The sequence below is a fragment of the Chelmon rostratus genome, chromosome 12, assembly GCF_017976325.1.
Source record: "Chelmon rostratus isolate fCheRos1 chromosome 12, fCheRos1.pri, whole genome shotgun sequence".
Lineage (NCBI taxonomy): Eukaryota > Metazoa > Chordata > Actinopteri > Chaetodontiformes > Chaetodontidae > Chelmon > Chelmon rostratus.
The window spans coordinates 8283917-8306038 of NC_055669.1; the positions used below are offsets into that span (position 1 = coordinate 8283917).

General features: G+C 43.8%; 4 protein-coding genes across 4 annotated transcripts in view; 1 reads left to right on the top strand and 3 right to left on the bottom strand.

Moving 5' to 3' along the window:
• The window catches only part of LOC121614425 (low-density lipoprotein receptor-related protein 8-like), a 73826-nt gene extending 72385 nt beyond the window's left edge, over positions 1-1441 (bottom strand). The window contains exons 1-2 of the mRNA XM_041948272.1: positions 1369-1441; positions 614-730 (exon numbers count right to left, since the gene is read on the bottom strand). Of these exons, the coding sequence (XP_041804206.1) occupies positions 614-730; positions 1369-1435 (184 nt within the window). The 5' untranslated portion in view covers positions 1436-1441. The remainder of the gene's footprint in view (positions 1-613; positions 731-1368) is intronic.
• Positions 1442-10315: 8874 nt separating this feature from the next.
• tmem125b (transmembrane protein 125b) lies at positions 10316-11029 on the top strand. Its single transcript, XM_041949922.1, has one exon. The coding sequence runs from the start codon at positions 10316-10318 to the stop codon at positions 11027-11029; it is 714 nt and encodes a 237-aa protein (XP_041805856.1).
• Positions 11030-12455: 1426 nt separating this feature from the next.
• LOC121614845 (leucine-rich repeat-containing protein 19-like) lies at positions 12456-13164 on the bottom strand. The gene is made up of 2 exons (XM_041948933.1): positions 13014-13164; positions 12456-12829 (listed from the first exon to the last, which is right to left on the bottom strand). The coding sequence occupies exons 1-2, from the start codon at positions 13162-13164 to the stop codon at positions 12456-12458; spliced, it is 525 nt and encodes a 174-aa protein (XP_041804867.1).
• Positions 13165-20465: 7301 nt separating this feature from the next.
• LOC121615552 (protein shisa-like-2A) lies at positions 20466-21658 on the bottom strand. The gene is made up of 3 exons (XM_041949933.1): positions 21477-21658; positions 20795-20931; positions 20466-20644 (listed from the first exon to the last, which is right to left on the bottom strand). Exons 1-3 carry the CDS (start codon positions 21656-21658, stop codon positions 20466-20468), a joined length of 498 nt encoding a protein of 165 aa, XP_041805867.1.
• Between the last annotated feature and the right edge of the window lie 464 nt (positions 21659-22122).

The window sequence follows — 22122 nt, forward strand, 5'->3', positions numbered from 1 at the left end:
CGCTTCTTTGTAAACTCAGGAAGCTTTTATGTCTCCCTAAAAATAAAACACGTAAAAAAATAAAAAGACCTAACTGAATAGCAAATCCACCATAAAAATACAAAGAAATGATGAGAGGACGGAGACCAGGGGGAGATATGTGTGCATTTTCTGGTTCATAACTGTTACAGCTCATTAAGACAGAGGAGCTTCAGTACACATTCCAGTCATGAACAGACCATTAAGTCAGCTCTCATGGATGGCTGATGGGAGCAGTTCCAGGTATTGCCTCTTGATGATATTATTGATATGAATCCAATTAGTTTTTAAACTTTTGGAACATTTTTCAAGCATTAAAAAAACAACTCAATGGACTGTGCAAGACCATAAGAATACAGTGCTTATACGGTTTAGTGCACGCTTTCACACATTGTTCTGGGTGGGTGGGTGGGAAGGGAGGAGTTGTAGTGACCTACTAATTCAGTATTTCGATCATTTTGTGCTATTTTGATATTGCTGTAACAGGTTACTCCTAAGCATTATGATATTTGCACAACGCCTTCATCATCACAGGTCTTCTTCGCAGCTGACAGACCTCGTTTGTCTCAGCGTCTCCACTGACTGTAACACTTACGACAGTTCTCTTCATCACTGTTGTCTGAGCAGTCGTCATCGTCGTCGCACCTCCAGATGGTCGGTATACACCTTTTGTTGTTGCACTGAAACTGTCCGTCCTCGCACTCATCCGTTGCTGGAAAACAAAACAAGAGGGGGGGGAGAACAGCGTCCAGATGGATCAGCAGCAAACGGATACAGCGGTATAGTGAGCGCTTGTAGTTCAACTGTCATTTGCAAATGAATGCCTAATTGATATTCAGCATTCATTCGGGTCAATTGGCTGAGGCGCTGGGAGCGTCATGGTCTGCGTTTCCTTTCACTTATTGATCTACTTCAAGCAACATGATTAAAAAAAAGTGCGGTGGGAAAAGCAGCCCAGGAGGCCCCGCGTCTGCGGGACATAATTCTCCACAACATGCAGACAAAGATTCAGCTGCTACAGCTAGCCGACTGCCTCCGATGCAGTACGGATGCTCACAGCCGGGACACACATGACAGACGCGCAGAGGCTCCGGCACGCTGAGCCCCGCAGGCACCGCACAGCACACCGCGCACATCACACCGCTCACAGCACACAGGAGGAAAGTATTTCTGCTCCTTTCCTCTCTTTTTTTATTAAAAAGGCTCTGAGAGAGTGGCGCGTCCAGGGTCTCACCTCCACAGCCCATCACACACACTCTCTCACACACACACTCACACACACCGCGGTTTGTATTTTATTTCACGTTCACGCAAAGAAAAAACAAAAACAAAACAAAACACCCGACTGACCTTCCGAGAAATGAAGCCTCAGGACTAACGAGTGAAAAAGTAGCAATGTCCGTATATCCGTCCACATTTCTGAGGGAGGCGATGGAGCTCATTCACATCCGCTGAACAAAAGCCCGAGAGCCGCTCGCGTTGTAGCGCTGCTGCGACGCTGCTGCCTGCCTCTCCGCCGTCAAACAGCGCCCCTCGCTCCGCCTCACCCCCCCCCCTCCGCCTCCGCCTCACTGGCTGCCCGGTGCGTGACGGCAGCGCGCGGGGCGGGCGGAGGAGCGGAGCCGAGCAGAGGACGGGGAATAGTTGTAGTATTTCATCCCCCTTTAACTCGATTACGCTGTTTTCATCTTGTTTTGTGGGATTGAAATTTTACCACTGACACTGAACACAACTGACAAAACGAGGTCCATTTACCAGCTGTTCTGAGGCTTTTCATCAGCACAATAACAGCGACTAAATGTGCCTGGATTTCAGATTTTTGTCGCGTACTGTTTCAGTCTCAAGAATAAAATAGAAAAACATATAATAGATTACACATAGTAAGTGCTGGGGTATTATGGCCAGGTTTGTCACTATGAGACAGACACATGCTATGCTGATCTAACCAATAAGACACAACTCTCTAACTCAATTTTTACCTCAATTATTATTTACAAACTTGAGTATTGGGTTATTTTAAATCAATAGCGATCATTTATGAGTATAAACATGCCCTGACATTGTCTCATTTAGTTCACCACTTAAATCAAATCTTTATATATTCAGATCATTTATTAAATTGTGACACTTTTTCTGCATTACACTGTTGTTTGGTGACTGTAAAATCTGCATCATACATACTGACAGTCACACAACACCAGAAATGTTAAATGCCCTTCCTAACCACACAGGTGTTTTCAATTACCCTGATTAGACCTGAAGGTGGGAATTACATGATGTCACCAAACTCACTGCTAATTAAGGTGTAATTTGTCCGACCAGGTGCAACAAAGCTAACAGCAGAGTGAGGGAGCTGTCAGCCAGCACTGTTTGTACACCTCACACAGTCTTAAGAAAAGGTCTAATAAGCCTTTTCTTGACCTGCCACAGGAAGAAAAGCACAGGTGTGTCTAACAACATTAACAATCGCTCTGTGACAGTGAGGCGGCATGCACAACACCAGGACACAGAAAGAGACATACCTAAATGGAATCCATCATTAATTTTATTATTTACGCCTGTCTCCTACTGTGAAGTGTCCACAGTGAGAAGTCTGTGTGGGTGGGCAGTGGATGTGCTTGATCTTGTGTGTTAACGTGGGTGCAATACCTATATTTTGTTTAGCAAAAAATTTAAACAGGAATTTTCTTACCACATTGGTAGATTTGAATGGTTAGGCTGACTGCTTTGTAGAAATCCTTTCCTTCATGACCCGCTAGCTAGCTTTTGCTGCTTTTCCTGTTAGCAAGCTAATGCTAGCGTTAGCTTGCTAGCATAACACATCCAACATCACGTGTTAAGTGGCTCTACTGTGAACACTTGTGTCTCATTTTGTCTGCCATTTCCATGAAGACATGATTATTTGCTTTAATATTTCTATTGTCTCTGTTTTTATATTTATGGACATGCAGTATTTTGGGGACATTGCTGCAAATATTTTTGATAGTCATGGAGAACACTTCCAAGCTAACAGCTGTGTGCAGCTAGCATTAGCTGGAAAACCTCTGCTGTAGGCTATGGGAAGTTACGTACTCTGTTCTCATTATTTGGTAAACAAATAAGTTACATCAACTTACCATTACTAAGGTAACACTGCCGTTTAGTCCTTTTTGAAAAGCAAAGAACCAGCAGGTTATGTGGGCTGCCTTCTAGTGGAACTGCCTGGCTAGAGACACGGCTAACAGAGGCAAGAATAAGAATGTGGCCCAACTGCTGGGTTGAGCAAAATAACATCACATCAAACAAATTTCAACATTTTGATGCAGCATTTATTGTTTTCCCCCCTTTTTACTGAGTGCACCACTAATACTAATCAAGAAAGCGCAGCTGTCTTTACACGTGGGCGTGTGAGAGTGAGAAAAAGAGAGAGGGGGTCTTGGGTTGTCCATGTCACACCCACAGAGTCAGTGAAATCAATTTTAGAGCATGACAGACCTGTAAAAGTAGTACGGTGATGGGACTAGCAGCAGCTGATAGGGGCGGATCGAGAGGTCAAGCAATTTTGTGTCCCTGTGGTGTTTTTGTGTCCAGTTTGGGGGGAGTAGTTTAGAAGAGCCCACTCAGGAATATGACAGCGGCTCTTCACAGACAACGTATTCTGAAATCCTTCAGAAATCTAAGCGAGAGAAAGAAAGTGTGTCTGATGGAGAACAGGTGAAAGATGCAGTACAACAAAGCTCTCACAGAGGCAGAAAGCTCTGGGCTCCACCTGTTCCAGCATTTACACAACTGTCTTGTACAGTACTGAATCCTGTTCAACAACCCCGTTATTAATATTCTCCCAATGCAATAATGTGATATGATTCTCATCTATATGCAAATTATGCGACTGCTAAGGTGAACCGCGGGCTATACAGTTTCTCAGAGGCAGCAGCAACAGGAAAAGGCCCCCTGTACCTCTTTTATTAACCAAACTGCAGCGTTATTGCTCTTACTACACACAATGAGGTAATACTCGTCTGCAGATGAAAGTGCATCAGTAGTATTTACAAGGTCTAGTGGCTCCCAGCCAGAGCAAACAAGGCTGTCTTTCAAATCTAGGCCGCGACCATTGCTGACAGCATAATCAGTCATTTTGATGGAGATAAGCTGAAGGATAACTTAATCCCCCTCCCAACCTCAACATATAGTTAATACACAAGCAGACACTGGCGCACATGTGGGCATTATAACAGACGCCATTGTACTCACAGTCAATAAAGTCATGGCATTGAGGAGAAAATCATGACAGTTGGGGCCTGTTGTCATGGTTTCATGGCAACCATCCAGCAAGAATGAGGCAGCAGGAGCAGACTGAAAGTGGTTGTTGAACAGGTGTTCAAATCTGTTACAGGAATTATTGTCTGAAAATGAGTATGTAAGCAATATGAGCCAATGTGATATTAGCTGGTTCCAGACCTGCCTGTAACAAATTCTGATTCCGAGCTGTGACCGGGGTCTTTAGTCGTACAGGAAAATATCCCAACACAAACAGCTGCCTCATTTTCTGGAAAATTCCTTGTCCCCTCAAGATGTAACCCTCTGTACTGCAATTTGTCAGGAAAATGACTTGGGAGTTTTTTGTCTTAATTTCTGTGAGCCCCATCATGCAATACAGGCCTATTATATAACATGGACAGAAGCAGCTGCTCAGAGAAATAGCCCACACACTGTAGGTTTTGTACTTTGAAAGATAATTATAACATGTAAAGCGCAGTACGTGTTATCGTTTGCGCCCATCTGGCTTTCTCAAGTGAAAATTAAAGCGCTGCATATTGATGTAGCCCAAGAAATGTTTTTGGTTTAGTTGCAAATCTGATTCTCACCCATCAGAGATAACACGGACTAAATTGAATTTACGGTCAATTTTCTGTGAGGAGTGAGTCATGACTAAATGAAAATGCTTTTAGCACACTGAGGATTAAGGAGGAGGCAGGGTATATCTGAGAGAGTGAGAGATTGTCAATCAACTGAAGATGGGAAAATATTCGAGAGCAGATTCTGCATACCTAACACAGGCCATGTAGACTTGTCCGCTCTGGCCTGCTGTTCTGCGTTCTGCAGGTATTTTTTCATGAACTATGGAATTTTTGAACTCATGATGAAAATTCAGAGGACCACCAATTAATCCAGAGGGCAAAGTAAGTGTCTTTACCAATTTTCATAGCAATTTGTCCCCTAAGATTTCACTCAAAGCCACATGCCAACCTGCTGGTAGGGGATCACCAAAGTCAGAGGGACTCATCTTCTGGGGTCCGTGAATGTCAGTGCAAAATTAAATGGGAGTCCATCCTGAGTTGATGATGTATTTGACAGCCAACATTAACTCATTACCCAGTATGTCCCATCTAGCAGTTGTTGAAAAGGTGATTGTATTGCTGAGCTGAGGCTTGTGTGACATGCATTGCAATAACCATGTACTCCCCCACAAAATGCTACATTGCAGATGTATACTGTAAAACAGTTTTTGCATTATTCTGCAGAGAACACATCAAATCCCTCACTCCTCAAGCTTTTGGACAGACTGATATGAAATCAGTGCCGTTACCAAGAGTCACTTCATGACACGCCTCTCTCTGCCTGAGGGACATTTGGTTAAACTGCGTCTGTGAAGCTAATCTGAAAAGTTATAATTCTGAAGTCACGTTTGGTAAGGTTTGTCTGTGTGTGTGTGTGTCACCTGGGCCTCACAATTTGGCAGCAGATCCTTTTCATTTGTCACAGCAGCCAGTCATGAGCCATGTGCCACATTTTCTCAACATTGTGGATTCAGGAGAGGCTTCCATCAGCCTCACACACAGTCACAGAGATCATGGAAATCTGCACTTCCTCTCGCATGTGAACAGCATCTCAGTAAATAGTGTGACTCCAGCTCGGGCCATGTTTCTTATTTAATTAACCTCGAGGGGGTATTTGCTGAGCGTGCATTCTCTGCCCTGCATTCGCACAGCTGCAGAAACTGGCATCAGCGGGCTTCATGGTTCAGTTACAGTGCATCCTCTGGGCCTCCGAGCACTTAAGCAAAAGATTTTAGTACCTTGCTCAAGAACACCTCAACAGCTCCAGCTGAGGTGAGAGAGCCACATTTACTTCCACTCACCAGGGGAGAGAGGGGAAACTGGAACAGCAATGCTCTGGTCACAAGCCCTGTTTGTCTAACCCAGTGGTCTGCAAGCGTGAGATTAGTTCATCCTCTCTGGTTGATGTTGCACCTGTCAGTGAAATCAGCTGCAGGAGTGTCGGGCCAGAATGAGAAACTGTTCACACAAATCTCTCTCCGGCATATTCTTGGACACCAGTTTGTCAGACAGCACACTGTTGGCGGTTTGTCGAGGCCGCTGTCTCTGCTCAACGCTCCTCCTGCATCTTACTCTAATCTTGACCAAAACCAGCTGTCACGTTTTTAGGCTCAAAGCAGAATTTTATCCTTCCTACACACACCCAGCACAGTTTAAAACTAAGTATGTGAAAACTTTAAGAGGGTTCTTGAGAAAGTTCTGCTAATTAAAGATGCATTTAAGCTTATTTATATGTATTTTGTGCAATATATATGTGTGTGTATATAGCACTAAAATATAATAACATTACACAAAGTTACATGAGGTAAAAAAAATATTAACACCACAGGACCTCACTCAGTCACTGGAATGCTAACACTCTGGGTCAGCATTTACTCATATATACAGTACTTAGGTATAAGAAGTACTTGTACTACTTGGATATTTCCATGTGCTACATTATACTACACTACATTTCAGAGGGAAATATTGCACTTCTTATAACCAGAAAAATATGATGCATCGACGCAGATGAGATTACACAACAGCACATAAAAGAGTTAAAATTAGCTCCACCTCGACCAGCTACGACAGCAAAATGAAACTTACTGTTTCTAAGATCTGAGTAATTCTACCTCTGCATTTACAGTAAAATGGTATACAGTAGTATTGTACTGGCTTCCTGTGAGCTGCTGTGCAGGATTGGGGGCTGCTGCCCTCTACAGGTCTTCTGCTACAACACCACACATTTTGCACAGGTCCTTCACCTGAATGTGCCCTTAATGTTGCCCAAAACATATAACCTTGTGTTTGTCTATTTACGACTATATACAGTGCAGTCTTAAATGTTTTGACCATTTTGGCACTTTCTGTTCATGTTGTTCTCTATATTTGATTTAAAATGAATTGATTTAAAGGTTTGAGAGTGCACTGTGGGAATCATAGCCCTTTTTAAATAAATCCTACTTTCTGAACAAAAAAGTGTCACTGTTCAAACACATATCGGCTAAACTTAGCCACCTTTACTGACATCATGAATAAAAAGCAGAATGATGTATTCTATGCTCAGGAATTTATAATATGTAATTCATTCCCTTATTAATCAGTCAATTTATCAGCGTCTGTTGCACTCAATGCAGCAAGTCACCCAGCAGCTGTGCCTACAGGTTGATACAACAAGGCTATCTCAGTGTTTAGTAACAATAAGTAATATAATGAGAGTTATAATTGGAAAAAAAAAAATCCTGCTTGTGATTGGACTGATTGTGCAGCATGAATGGCCACACAGTAACATGGCTATTTGTTGCCACCTTGTGGTTGAGTCAGATTAACTGGAGACGCACCAGTGAGTGACTCCTTTGGATTCAAATATTTTCCTTAATATAGAATGAACTCTGACTTACATAAAATAACAGACCCGACAAACCCCCTAGCCAATCAGAACTCAATACTAATTCTGGTCATTGTAATAAGTGAAGTCCATGAGGGTGCACAATCTGGCTTTTTCTCAGGACATTCATGTATTTCTTACAGCGTCAGATCTGTCCACCATGCAAAGAACAAAGTGGTATTATAGTTATTAGTGAGTCAGTCCAGAGCATTCAAATGAAACTGTCTGGATGAAAGTGTAGACTATAGAAAAACAGGTTTAAGCTATCATTCTCCAATGACACTTCTAATATCAGGTACAAAGGCAACAATCATCACCAGCTCTGATAATGAAGGCTGTGAAAAAACAAGTGCAGGCAGAGGACACAGAATGACCACTTTATACATGCCAAGTACATTCCATGTACTGTCAGTTAGTACAATGATATCATGCATCCATCAGTCTGGCTCTCCATTCCTTCATTTGTTTATACGTTTTATCAGCATCTTCCTTCTTTTCCTCATGATAAGGAAAAGCTTATACTCATTGGATGAAGATCAGAATTTGATATTTAATATTTTAGCTGATATCCAAAGGCTCAGAGATTGAAATGCTGAATTATACACTTAGCGATTTTCCCCACTGGGGGGAGGAAGTGCATTTAGAGCCCCTGCTGCACTCCATCAGTGAGGAGGCATTCGCTGGCTTGACCCTCAAAATAGGAGACATCTTTTTCCGTCACTTATCAGTGTTGGACGAGGAGTTTCAGATAGCAGGAGCATATACTGAGGCTCTGCATCTGACTCTCCTTCTTTCACTGGTAATTACAAACCAACTGGCTCATTAAACTCATGTCATTCAGTCCAGAGATTTCTAACCACTGATTATCTTTCTTGTTATTTTTTCTGAGAAACAAACACTGATGTGCAAACACAGTGTGCTCATCTGAAGAGATGGCATCGCCATACAATCATGACAACGATATTATGGCACTGATTTTGACTGTTATTATTTAATAGTAATTTCTCTCTATTGATGTCACGGCTGTGCAAGCAGGGCAACAAGGAACAAGGGGAATAGGGCTCAAACGCAGACGGCAGAGGCAGAGCAGGTGCAGTTCAGTTATTTTAGTCACATGAAAAAGGTACAAAAGCTTACGGGATGGAGCGGGAGGCACATCCAGAGAAAGCAGAAAGCAGGTAGACACATCCAACACAGAGCAGACAAGAGTCAAAAATCCATAATAAACACACAAGGTCCAGGAAAACAAAGCAAAGAGCCAAAAATACCAGGAGACCTAAGCACAGGGAAAAAGGCTGGGTCGTTTAACAGAGGGTACAAACACGAACTGGCTCTGCCCAGAGGTTAAAAATCGGGCTAACACGACCTCTAAAGCTCACTAATGTTAATTAACATGTAGCTCAGCTATTTCTTAGCTGGGCAGAGAGACCTCCTGGAGTTTACTTTAGTTGTCAAGAAATATAACCAATGCGAAGCTAACGGTCTGTAGCTTCATAAATAACAGACTGATATGAGAGTGGTATGGATATTTTCATAGAAATCTCCACCAGAATTGTATATCTGAGCATGTCAAACTGATCCTTTAAATTCAAGGCAGAATGTTTCAAGTAATATCCTCAGCTGTGGCAGGTGATTTACTGGATGACACACAGATCAGCAAGCTGGGGTCAGTGAGCGTCTCGCCGAGCGCAGCGTGTGAATGACGCTATCCTCAGGATCACAGAAACACCATTATCAGTACACACTGACATCACTCGGCCCTCCACAACAGCAACGCAACACCCCTCCACGGCTCACGCACACCGCCCCCCGCCTCCTGCAGCACAGTCATTGTGTTCATCGGCCTGCCCCATTGTCTGTGCGGAGGCCCGGTGGACAATGTCGCCAATCTCTGTCCAAACCGTGATCCAACACTGCCATTGTGACCCGTCTTTTTCCCACTTAACCAGACAAGATGGTGTTCCTGTGTGATGAGAGGAGGAGGAGGAGGAGGAGGGGGGCCCTCTGTCCTGCCTGGCACTGGGGTAGAGAATGTGAAGAGGGTACAGATTATCAATCTGTGATGCTGGTACAGTCACTGGTGACCACGAGCAGGCATGTGGACGGCCTACGTACGCGACACGATGCAAGGACATCATCACGGCCTCTCTGCTGATAGTGAGTATGACACAGTGGAAGTCCCTGCTTCTCTGTGGTTGGGCTGTTTTTCTGCCTCCAGCACGAAATCAGGATACTTCTACCACCTACGCTGAGAGCAGCTGAGAGCAGCTTGAGCAAATGAACATTTTCAACTTGACCAATTCTCCTCGAGGCTGGACTACTTTCACGTGAAACTCCGTCTCTTCGACCGAATGGATACAACAAGACCAAACAACTGAAGGATCTTCTCAGCCAATCACTGATATGCTTTGACTGAGGCTGTGTGATGGGATGCAGACGGATGGAGAGCAACACGACACTCATCTAACACCACGTGAGTAACTGTTTTAGCAGAAGTTGAGGTGAAGCTAGTGTTGTCGTGGTTACAGGGCTGCATTCTGATCTTCCACCCAAATTCTGCACAATCTCACAAGGTGTCTTGTTTTGGGCAGGCTGAGCTGCGACCACTGCCATGCCTGAGATGCAGACTTTCTACCAGATCCGCCACACCATCCGTCACCCCCCAGGTCTCTACCTGGACCCCACCCTGATGCAGCGGCGTGTCCTGGAAGATCAAGTGGAGCTGTGGTGGTTCAGACAGCCACGCCGCTCCCTGTTGTGCTACTGTGCCTCGGTGGCCCTCATACTGGGACTGGGCCTCAGTGGCGTGGGCCTCCTCTCCACCACCACCAGCCTGTCCGGGGAGTGGCGCCTCGGGGTGGGCACCACACTCTGCCTTTTGGCCCTGGCCGTCCTGCTCAAGCAGCTTCTCAGCTCTGCCATCCAGGACATGAACTGCGTGCGCAGCCGTCGTCGGATCGACCAGCTGAAGAGCGGCGGGAGGGCTGACCCGGCACTCATCTTAGCTGTGGGGCTGGCAGTGACGCTCTGCGGGACGGTGCTTCTCTGCATGGCCAAAGTCGGCAGACAAGGTCACGACAGCAAGGAGATGCTGGTGTCTGGTCTGGTGCTGATGGCTGCTGGGGCAGGCATGGCTCTTGCTGTTGCGGGCTACGGCGTGCTCATCTACCTTCAAAGACGAAGGGAGCAGAGGAGGAGGAGGAGGATGAGAATGAGCAGAGCAAGGAGGCTGGGGAGTCGAGCTGTTAGGGTGTTCAGTGTCTCCGGACAGCAGATGAGCCAGGCCAGGAGAGAGACATCCTCCAGCAGGACCAGCCTCATCTGACTGAACTACAAAAATCACTCAGAGAAAAAGGATCAAAGAAAAAACTTCTGCAGCAGATGTACAAAAAAGAATGAATTTAGCATCTTTCCAGTTGTTTTGTTTCCATTAGCACCACACTCACTGCTGTTGAACATCATCAAAAGAATGCCTGCTAGTAGCTTGTAATGGGACCTCTGCTTTACATGCTTTCAACAATAGCTCAGCAATCCAGTGAACACACCTCCTGATGTTCACATCAAATGAAAACATTACTGCGCTGCACATGCTTTCTGTGCTCACAAGGTTTCTGTTCTCTGCCACCGACTCAAACATCAAGGCCGGCAAAGTGAATGAAAGAACGACTGACCATGACATCAGAATTTATTCATGAAGGACATTTCTCATAAAATGATTTCAGACTGCGCATACAAATGTTTTAAAGTCCTTTTGATATCTTACATGGCTTCTCTCCAGTTCCTGCCTCTCGCACATGTTGGACAGTAGCAGCACTAACAGCAGAGGTGATGAAGTGTCGAGACGCTTCCCCTCTTTGTTGTTGATTTACAGCAAAAAACATCATCGACCCACCAAGTAACTTCAATGTGAACGTTTTAAATGATTGACGGGTGCCATCAAAATGTCTCAGCAGCAACTTTCAACAATCTTTCAGGTGGATAGACATACAATATATTCATTTGATAAGAAATATTACAGATTTCAGCTTTAATGGGAAGAATTCATACTGTGAATTAAAGGAAAAAGTAGAGATTATCTGACAGGTGACATTTAGGTTTACCAGATTTCCTTTTGCAAACAAAACAACAAAGAACAAAGAACAAATATTGCTATTATATATTATACTACTGACCCAGTATGAGAAAACATTTCTTGTCTCAGTCCAGTAAACTTTTAGGGCCTATAATCCAGTGTGCAAGCAGTAACATTTGTCAAAATGATCTGCTTACTTCTTTGCATACATTTTAGTTTTGACTTTCATCATATCATAGTATTTAAATGTGCTGATTTTGGACACAAGTCCAGCTTCAGACAGTTTAAAGCAGCTGTGGCTCATTCACTTTCACGTTTACCCATCTCACCTGCTCTTTCAACAGGTTCCAACATAAGGGTCAGTATCCCACCAAGGGGTCGCAAGCTCATCGTAGACAATTTGGAACAAGAAAAAGATTATAAAAAAAATTCTATTTAACATATTTTCTTTTTTTAAACACGTGTGATGACTGTGTGCCTATTCTGGTCTGTAGGAATTATTTAAATGAAAGAATGTGAGAATTTTTGGTGGAAACACTCACAGTTCATAGACACATGCAAGGTGTGACCTGAGGTCTCAAGTACACAATGATTCACTCTGAAGAGCCACAAGCCAGAAAGGTTTGGAATCAAAATCTTCTCTTTAGTGTCATTTCATCTGTTTTTGATTTTTGTCTAATCACTCTATAGTGAACTGCAGATCTTCGTCACTGTCTTCCTCCATCTCTTCCTCCTCTCTTTCCCTCTCTGCCCTGTCTTTCTCACTGGCCTGGATATAGTTGTCTTCAATGAAGCCATCATCATCCTCATCCGCTTCTCTTGAAGTCCCCTCTACAATCACACTGTTAGGGAAGGACGCCTCCTCCTGGCCGTACTGGCTGACGCCGTCGATCTCCTGGAGGAGGGAGTGCCTGTAGCTGGCCAAGAAGCGATGGAAGAGGCGAAACTTGACGGCCACCACAATGAGGAGGGAGACGGTGAGGGCAGTTCCCAGTCCTGCAGCCAGATAGGACCACTCAATAGGCTTTGTCTTCTCATCTGGGCCAGACGCCTCTGGGAAGACAACAGAGAAAAAGATGATTCATGTACGTCTGGAGAGAGAGAGGTCAACACGGGAGCATTCAGACAGTTTCCTGGAAATGTGAGTGTTATAAAGTTCAAAGTTCTTCAAACACACCTGGTTGTAAATAGTTAGACGATGGCAATACACCAGCAGAGTCTGTCTTTAGCTACTCACTTTGAAGTTCAGTGTTGTTGCTGTTTGGCTGATCAGCGTCTTCCAGAAGGCGCCTCTGAGCGCCTTCGTGTCCTACGACGTCAAATGCAGCGGCTGCAAAAGCTCCACAAAGACCAAACAGCACAAAGAGGCTGCAGCTCCGCCCGTCCATCTCTGTGTCCTGAGGGGGAAACCTGAAGAAGTCAAATCATCGGCTGATCACATCTGCCGAGTGACGGGAGAGGCACACATTTTTCAATGATTTGTGAATTCTGGTGTACCTAAGTTCTCTTTTGTGTTACTATCTCTTTGCTTAGCAAATGCAGGGAAACACGGCGAGGGACATCTGCACTACAAAGACTTTTGAAGCTTTGGAAGATATCCACTTGATTTGACTAACTTTAAAAATGCATTTTTGATTGATTGAGTGATTTTGCCCCTCATCTCTTATATTGTATTTGAAGGGGATCTTTTTGCAGTAGGTATGGAGGGAAGGAATCACAGCTTAAAAACATGGGAATTAACGTATGGCCGATGAGACATCATATCTCATTGCCAGTAATCTATTAACCAATGTCTTGTGACTATCAATAAACTTCAAAGCTGACAATGAATATTAACATTATAAGAATGCTCAACCCATGTTTGGAATTAATTGGACAATGGAGATGTATTACATTGTTAAATATAGATGCAAATTCCCCTTTATTGTCATAATCATTTCAATTGCAATGCGTTTCCTTTCATTGGATTTGATTGTATCCTCCATTTGCATAATTTGTTTTCAAAGATTTGATTAGCTTTAGCCATCGTCCTGATTTAATGATCACCATCATTGTCATTATTATCATCAACCCTTTGTTTTGGGGAATCGCAGCCCTGAAATATCAGCGATCAACCTCCTCCAGAGCAGAATATAGCGAGCGCTCAACATCATTTGATGACATCTTTCAAATTACAGGATGTAAGAGGTTTGTTTGTTTTTTGAACGATAATGAATGTGTAATCTATGAGCTAACAGGTGCCTTCAACCAGCCAATAAGCACCTCTCTTTTCTTGTGACACTGGAAAAGACTCATTAACAACTTGACCTGAACAAGAACACACTTAGAACTTGGTCCTGCTTTGCACACAGAAAGTGTCACATGATGTCAGGGAGTGGACTGGCCAGGTCTGGAGCAATGTTGTCGATTCCAGTCCTGAACTGCTTACTAAATAACTCGATGAACACACTTATAATAATCCAGAGAGCGGACATAATGTGTTCCCACACAGCATGTTTTGGTGGATGGCATGTCATTTGGGGCATCAGTAGATAAACAGTGGGTAGAATGAGTAAAAACATATCTGGTGATGCAGGCAAGCGCACAGTAGCAGTGTCTCAGTCAAACGGTAGTCATATGACCACAACATACCCAATACTGTCTACCCCACATCACCAAGGCACTCATAGTAACCCTCCTGTCAATTTACACAATCAGCAACAACACACACACACACACATACACACTCACACACACACACACAGACACAGACACAGACACACAACAAATCTTAAATGTCTTACCTGCTTGAAACAGAATAATCAGCAGAGCAGGTGTTCGTCTCTTAGACTCTTTGTCTTCCTCTTCAGCTCCTTCTGAAAAACTAAAGAGACTTGCTGGGCAAAGGTTGCGGGCCATAATGTCACCCTACCTGCACCAAGCCCTGAGGACAGAGACGTTAATGAGTAACTTTATTAGGTTTCTCCTCCCAGCTCCTTTTTCACTCACTATTCCAATCAGGACTCAAGGTGAACACATTTTTATTTAAATCAATACCGCAAGGAAATAATGTTACTTCTACAGTTTACTCTTTCAAAATAGACTTAATGATAAGTGAAAACTCACTGACAGCGACAAAGAAAGCATTTGGATTGTCACGATTGTTGCATCTGTGCTCTGAGGCCAGATAGTGGCACTGTAATCACATGACATCCTCGGGGTCTACATGCTGTATGTATATGTAGGTAAGAACTGGCTTCACATTGCTTCAGCGGTTTCTTTTTTTCCCCCTCTTGAGCCACTGTCCCACTACCTCAACAGGTCTGTGATCTGTGGCGCTGTGAGGAGGGCAGGTTGAAAAGCTCTGAAATGATCCCATGTGGGCTTAGTCTCATTCATTATTTATGCACATTCAGTCATGACTTCTCTACCGGAGACGCCTCATTAAACACTCTGCATTTCTGAGAGCCTGCTTCACAAAGGATCACCAAGGACCCTCCTTGTCTCTGTGTAGCGCAACCCCACATGACTGCTGGACGTGAGGGCTGCATGAGGACAATGGGTAGACGTATCATCCACAAGGAACAAGGGCCAACAACTGTTTTAATATACATTAAGGTAAAGGGAATACAAATGGAGCTTGTTGTTCTACAACATAAGTGGAATCTTGGGGCAACAGTAGCAGGGGCTGAAACTGTAAATGACCTGTTTAAGCATGTAGGGTGAGTTTGGCTTGTGAGCAGTAAAGAATTCTAAGGAACTAAAGATAAAAGACGGATCATGTGTTATTAGGAGTATTTCATTCCCATCATCTCACCTCACCACTAGACAGCATCCATTCAATCAAAAAGATCATAAAGACTGTTTTTTTTTTCTTTAATCAGCTCCAACCAGGCATACATTTAGGGACTGTATGAAGATTTCTGGGATGAGGAGTATTTCAGTTTTTAAAATCAGTGTTATTAATATTTAATTTGTGCTTGACTTGTAAACTACAAAACCTTCATCTATCTGTGGAATAATGCGTTTTTAAACAAGCGAGGGTCACCACTTGACTGGATAAAGGATGTTACTGCATGGGCTCAGGAAGACTTTGTGACACAGTTGTTGGTGAACTGTTAGCAGATGATTAAAAATGATTCTGTTTTTATTGATCTTTTCAGACGACAGCGTCCCAACGTTTCTTGGAATCAGACTTTTTTACTTTTTGTTATGCTGTGGTGGAAGGTGAAGGAGTAAACATTTGGCAGAGACAACATTCAGTGTGGTGAACAAAGCAAATCTCTGAGAAAGAGACAGGTTTGTGTCCTTTGTATATGGTAAAACATACATTTAAGACTCACTGTTCACACAAACCATCAGTTAAGACCATTTGATTCCTTTTTGTATAAATTCTGCAACGAGTACTAAAATTTAAATTCAGGATGTTAAAAAATCATCTTTGATTTTTCCAACCCCACTTCTCTGCCCTTCCAGAATAGTTGTCTACCCTCTCTTCATTACACAATCCTCCACCCTTTTCTGACCTCCCCCCACTTCATATACGGTCCCTTAGTTCCCAGTTTTCTATTTACTTAATCAGATGTGAGGATGGCAGTGGAGCCTTCAGTATCGATGTTTCTTAAATTAATATTTCTCAGAGCTGAATCTCAAGCTCCAGCAGCTTCTCAGCTCTCTGCTTTCAAATGTAAAATCATTTGAAGTGAAATTAAAGCTGCGGGAAGTGCAGCTGGAATGAGGAGACACTTTTTCCTGATGTGTAAAAGCAAAAGGATGCTGTTTCGTCTGAATATGCTGCTGAGTGTGAAACTCCTTCAGACGTTTGGTGAAAGGTCTCAGGACTTGAAAAGGAAACAAAAGGTGCTGAACATGTTTGCTACATCGTCTAACGTGACTCTTGCTAAGACTCATTTCTGCTCAGGACTGACTGACTACCAGGAATCATTTACTCAAACAGGCAAGAAGAAGAAGAAGAAGAAGAAGATTTGTGTAAAATTACACACAGATTTCAGTGAATCACATGAAGGGAAAAATGACAAAATTGCTCACAATAAGTGTGAAACATGCTTCACCAATGACTCCGTTTGTACTATCCCCCCATCCACTTTCTCAATCATCCTCTACTACCAACTCTCTCTCTCTAAATCACAACTGAGGCATGATGTGTAAGTGATGTGTACATGTCCTTCAAGTCCTACAAATAAAGGGATGATTGTTTTATGCCCTTCAGAGTTTTTCCATTTATATAATGCAGGGATGTTCACAGCATTTCACTTTCAACCAGGAACATGTTTGTGACCACCTGACTGTAGTCACTTCATGTAGGAATAATAAACCCAGTCCCTGTCGCTCTGATGTCCCAAAGCAAGTCGCTGCCTAGTGGTGATTTAGGTGTCCCCTCGTCTAAATGTAAGGATGTGGACAGTGGTGAGGGTGGGGTGCTGCAAAATTTCCTTAACTTTCAAATCCCGGTGTTGACAGGTATGCTGACCCAAACCTGGAAAACAAGCTGTGGGTGGCATCATCATCATCATCATCTGACGCCTCACCAAAGAGAAGCAGTTCCAGTCGTCACAGAGGTTAGTGTGATGCATGGTATATATGGTAAATAAATGAGCATGGCCGGGGGCGCCACTAAGGGGGGGACCAGGGAGCCAAGGCCACTTGATGACCCCACCCACACATGCATAATAAGCTTTCCTGTGTGTTTCTATGAAAAATTATCACTGACAACAGCCCTCAAAGGATGTTATAAAAATTTAAATGGACCTTGACAGGAAAAAGGTTCCCCACTCTTGATGTAAATGACATGAAGCCGTAACTTTGTTGTTTTTCCACCACATGGCATCTGGCATCAGCCCGGCCTACCAGTGGAACGGCAGCATCACTGCATAGTGATCAGGTTGCGTCTTTTGATTCAGATTTTATTGATGCTCTTTCAAAAGCTGTGCATATCAATCATTATGTTCAATCAAGCTGTGCATCTGAAAACCACAGAACATGGAGAGATGACATCAAACCCTCCGCCTAGTTTTCCTCTTCCGTTCTTTAAAAAGTCCATATACGCTGCAGTAGATTACTACACCCGACTTGGAGCTGACATTTACATACACACTGCGTGAGTGTAACGGAAATTCCTCCAAATATCTGACAGATATACCGGCAGCTGATAATTTTAGAAGCTGACATTTACCAACAGGTCATTAAATGAAGCCCTTCACATCAAAGTGCTCGTTTTTGCAGCACATTTTAATGGAGAAAATAACAGACCGTTGGAAAAACAACGTGAGGTTTTTTTTGGCAGTTTCCATATAACGATTACACAGTTCATCATGAATACAACACTTGACATTTTGTATGAATTTATAAATGCGTAAGCTACCATTCTGAGTTATAAAAACAAGGGCACTTGAAAGTTTGGAGAAGGAACTGACTTTCCAGCACGTACAGTGTGTGGTGTGTGTTACTGGGTCCACAGATCGTAACAGTAACACTATAAAGTAATCTGACCTCTTCAGACAGAAGCTGCATTTACTTCCCTTGTGTTTCGCTGTAACATGCTGATCCAAACATACTGTAAAAAAGACATATAGAAGTTACAGTTCTACAACTCGTCCTTTACTGAAATGTAATAAAGGATTTATTATTTTCCATGTCTGTAAAACAATACTGTGCACTGTGAACAAAGAGGCAGTTTTGTACTCAGAATGCTGAAACTTTGAGATATCTCTTGATTTACTAAACTCAGACTTCAGAGCCTCACAATCAATGAACATATAAGGCCAAGTGAGTTGAAAGTTGAAGAATGTGAACATATCTTGAGTTGGTTAGTTTGGAAAAATGGCACAGTGGTCAGAAAGCTTTGTGTTTCTCCTGTTTCTCCTTACGCAAAGTATACCAGTACATACTGAGGCTGGTAACGTACATTGTGCTATTTAGGTGCAGCAGCTACGTAGAAACTTGCCGGGAAAGACGGTGCATGAAATTGTCTTTCCAAAGCTGTTTTCACCTTCACCTGGAGCATGAGACACCGAGGGTGTTTTCTCTCCAGCTTCAGCTGGAGCTGACGGCCTCTGAGCCACTTTTCTTCCTCTCAGAAGCAGCCTGCCTATCTCACGTAAAAAGCATTTATCAGTGCCGTCCGTCTGTTACAGAAACAAGTCACGTGAGCTTTTTTCTCATCTGCCACCTCTGAGATACCTCATTGGTCACTCAAGACAGAATTCTGATGCAGAAACTCGGGCAAGACCCATCTTGTCCAAGGCTAGCAGAAATTTTAGTGTTCTTGTTATGAAGTTATCTACCATGAAAGCTCACTTCCATGTATTTCCTTTGCCGGACAGCCCTCCATTGTTTTTCCCCTGAGCCCCCTGCAGTGGCTTTTCCTCTGCAACAGTGGATGAATGAATGAGGCAGCTGGAGGGTGTATTTTTTAACGCAGAGCTCAAGTCGACCTGAACACAGCCTACATTTGGTTAGTTCAAGTAACCAAAACTATTCAAGCAAAGCATTAGCGCACTTCTAATCGCAAAATTGGCAGGGCTGTTTCATTCATGCTTCACAGTCACTGACTTATGCACAGCTGTGTGACTGTCAGCTGACCTGTACCCTCCAATCATATCCATGGAGGTTTACAGCAGGCCATTATAACTCAGCACCCGTCCCTGTTACTCGGCTGATTACGCTTCATTTTGGTATTGAAGATTTAAGTAAGACTCAGGGTCCGTCTTTGTGTTTATGAAGGACTGATTAGTCCTCTCAGCAGCATCCTTGTTGCTGCTCAGATTCTTTGAGAGCTCCATCAAAGACAAAATCTAACATACGCTTAACCACTTACTGTAAATGCTCTTTATTGTCTGCTGTCAATTAAAGGCAGAAAAAGAGAAGGTCAGCTCCTTCACTTGTCTCTCACTTGTCTCGCAGCGAAACATCATGGTCGCAATTAAAGGAAAGCAGCTTTGAGTGTTGCTTGGAGACAGAGCTCGGCCCCTGGTGTCAAAGACACGCCTGACCTTCCACCCCGACCTCCAGTCAGCGCTTGCATGATTACATGAGGTCTCTGGTCATGAAAACGTAAACACAGATCATTTTAAGCATTTGATGAATAACCAAAGCCGTCATTTTTCTGTTCAGTCTCATCACACCACTGTGGATCCTCACAAATCCCTCAGTCCCTGAGTTAAATGTAGCAGATGTGGCTATAAGAATGCAGCACCCTGACGATACAGCCAGACTCAGCCGAGGCTCTTCTTCCTGCTACGAGCCACAACTTTAGCATCAGCTGCCCTAGCACATGCCTTAACGATTCAACAATTCTTAATGCGTCTTTGGCTTTCTTAAAGGTCAATTATAAACACGTGGTGGATAATCAATTCCCATGCATTCACCCTTAATGACGGCTGCCTGGTGTTAAAACACTTGCTTCCACAGTGGTGGAGGAGGAGAGAAATTTAGCGCTTGAGAGCTTAATTGCGAGCTCTTTGCTGAGTTTCTGAGTATGGTCTGCTGTTTCTGACTGGTTCTTTCGTTTCACCTTCCGTTAGTATTAAACAACATTCACTGCAGTCAACCACTTATAGTCCCGTGCACACCACATCATGTCAGCTGCTGTGTCGCAGCGGTCCTCCAGCAGAGCAGTCGGCACTCAGATTCGCTGGTTCTCTTGCCCTCTGGACCGCTGGTCCCATTTTTAAACAGGCCTCTTGGAGGCCTAAGAGGGACTTTCCACTTTGACGCCGGTGACGTTGGCTGTGAAACACCTCTGGAACAGGAGCTCGGGGTCCGGCGGCTGGTTATCGCAGTCCAGCTTCCTGCTCATGAAGTGTTTTCTGAATCCTTGCGGACCAGTGGCGCAGGTCGCCCTCGCATGGCGCTCGCTGGGGCCTCCTGCTTGAAAAGCACACAAACAATTACACGGACTTGTTGGTAATTTTAAACCAGAAGATGCGGCCGATTGCAGGGGTTTTGTCCGAACCGAAAGGTTTCAGAAAGAGCATATCTAACAAATTTCTGCTCTCACAGTGCACTACACACACTTACTGGGCGCTCTGAGTGGTAGGCCGTTGTCAAGGCGACTGGGTTTGGTGGCGATGAAGAGGTAGCAGAGGACGCACACAGTGATGAGGAAGGCGAGGAGGACCACGGCTGCGATGGACAGACCAACCAGAGCGCCGATACTGAGGAGAGGAGAGGAGAGGAGGAAAGAGGAGAGGTCAATTAGGACAGGATGATGTGTAGGATATAAAAGAGAATAATGAAAGATAAGATCAATAATGCATTTAAGGGCAAAGTTGAGAAATTGCATTACACTAAATATGCAGCAGACAACTCCCCATAACGGAAAGGCATTTAAATACAAAAACATTTTTAAAATGTGTTGTTTTTGTATGTGTTTTGCATGTTGCCACACTGGGTTCATGCAATGGCGCCGGCTCATAAGAAGTGAGGGGATGGAGACAAGGACAGAGGACTCCAGCCGCTGAAGTAATTAGCTGTTGTTAAAGATTTGTGTCAGGCTGAGTACACAGAGGATTCATCTGACAAGTGAGTGAAGCTTCCAAACAGGTGCTGCTGCCTACATCTCTCCACACATCAAACTGCTGCAACATCTTTGAAGAAAACCTGCACAGCGATTGGCTCATCTGTTGATCTCGGTAATAGAAAATGATCATCAGTGAGGAGAAGAACAAAAGACTTTTTCCAGTGTGGAAACTGCGCTTACCTCAGCCACCACATGTATCCGTACTCATACGGGAAAAAACTGTTGGGATCATCGCAGCAGTACTTGACATCATTAAATCCGCAGCAGTAGACAGCGGCAGCAGCGTTTCCCGGTCTGGGGCAAGAGAATCCGTCCACAAACGCACCGTCGGCACTGCTGTAGCTGCTGCATTCAGCGCTCATGCTGCACGAAAGGAAAGGAGGGGGTAACAAAAGGAAAAAAAAAAAAACACTTGTTGTAGATTAAAGTAAAGAAGAAGAAGAAGAGCCCTGCATCGCCAGCGTGACTGTGCGCTCTGCTGTTACACCAGTGCCAGAGTGTGTTAGTGGTGCGTTTCCCAGCGAAGGAGACGGAGGTGGAACATTTGGCATCTGAGGAAAAACTGGAGTTCTCTCTCTCTCTCTCTCTCTCTCTCTCTCTCTCTCTCTCTCTCTCTCTCTCTCTCTCCAGTCTCACACACACACTGCCTTACTCTACTTACTTAATCTTCTTAACTTTTGGGACAGCATAATCTTATTTGTTGATAATGGAATTCACCACTTTGCTTTATTTTGCGGCTTTTCGCAAACGAAACTGCCACCAAAAGGCAAAAAACAGGCGCATTTGTTCTTCGTCGACATTTTGACATTTTGCTGTGTTGCAAACG

Excerpts from the sequence above, each read along its gene's own strand:
- tmem125b (XM_041949922.1), top strand. The coding sequence starts at position 10,316 with ATGCCTGAGATGCAGACTTTCTACCAGATCCGCCACACCATCCGTCAC.
- LOC121614845 (XM_041948933.1), bottom strand. The coding sequence starts at position 13,164 with ATGGACGGGCGGAGCTGCAGCCTCTTTGTGCTGTTTGGTCTTTGTGGA. Across the intron at positions 12,830-13,013 it reads CAACAACACTGAACTTCAAA|AGGCGTCTGGCCCAGATGAG; the intron begins GTGAGTAGCTAA and ends TTGTCTTCCCAG.
- LOC121615552 (XM_041949933.1), bottom strand. The coding sequence starts at position 21,658 with ATGAGCGCTGAATGCAGCAGCTACAGCAGTGCCGACGGTGCGTTTGTG. Across the intron at positions 20,932-21,476 it reads GGATACATGTGGTGGCTGAG|TATCGGCGCTCTGGTTGGTC; the intron begins GTAAGCGCAGTT and ends TCCTCTCCTCAG. Across the intron at positions 20,645-20,794 it reads CCTACCACTCAGAGCGCCCA|CAGGAGGCCCCAGCGAGCGC; the intron begins GTAAGTGTGTGT and ends GTGCTTTTCAAG.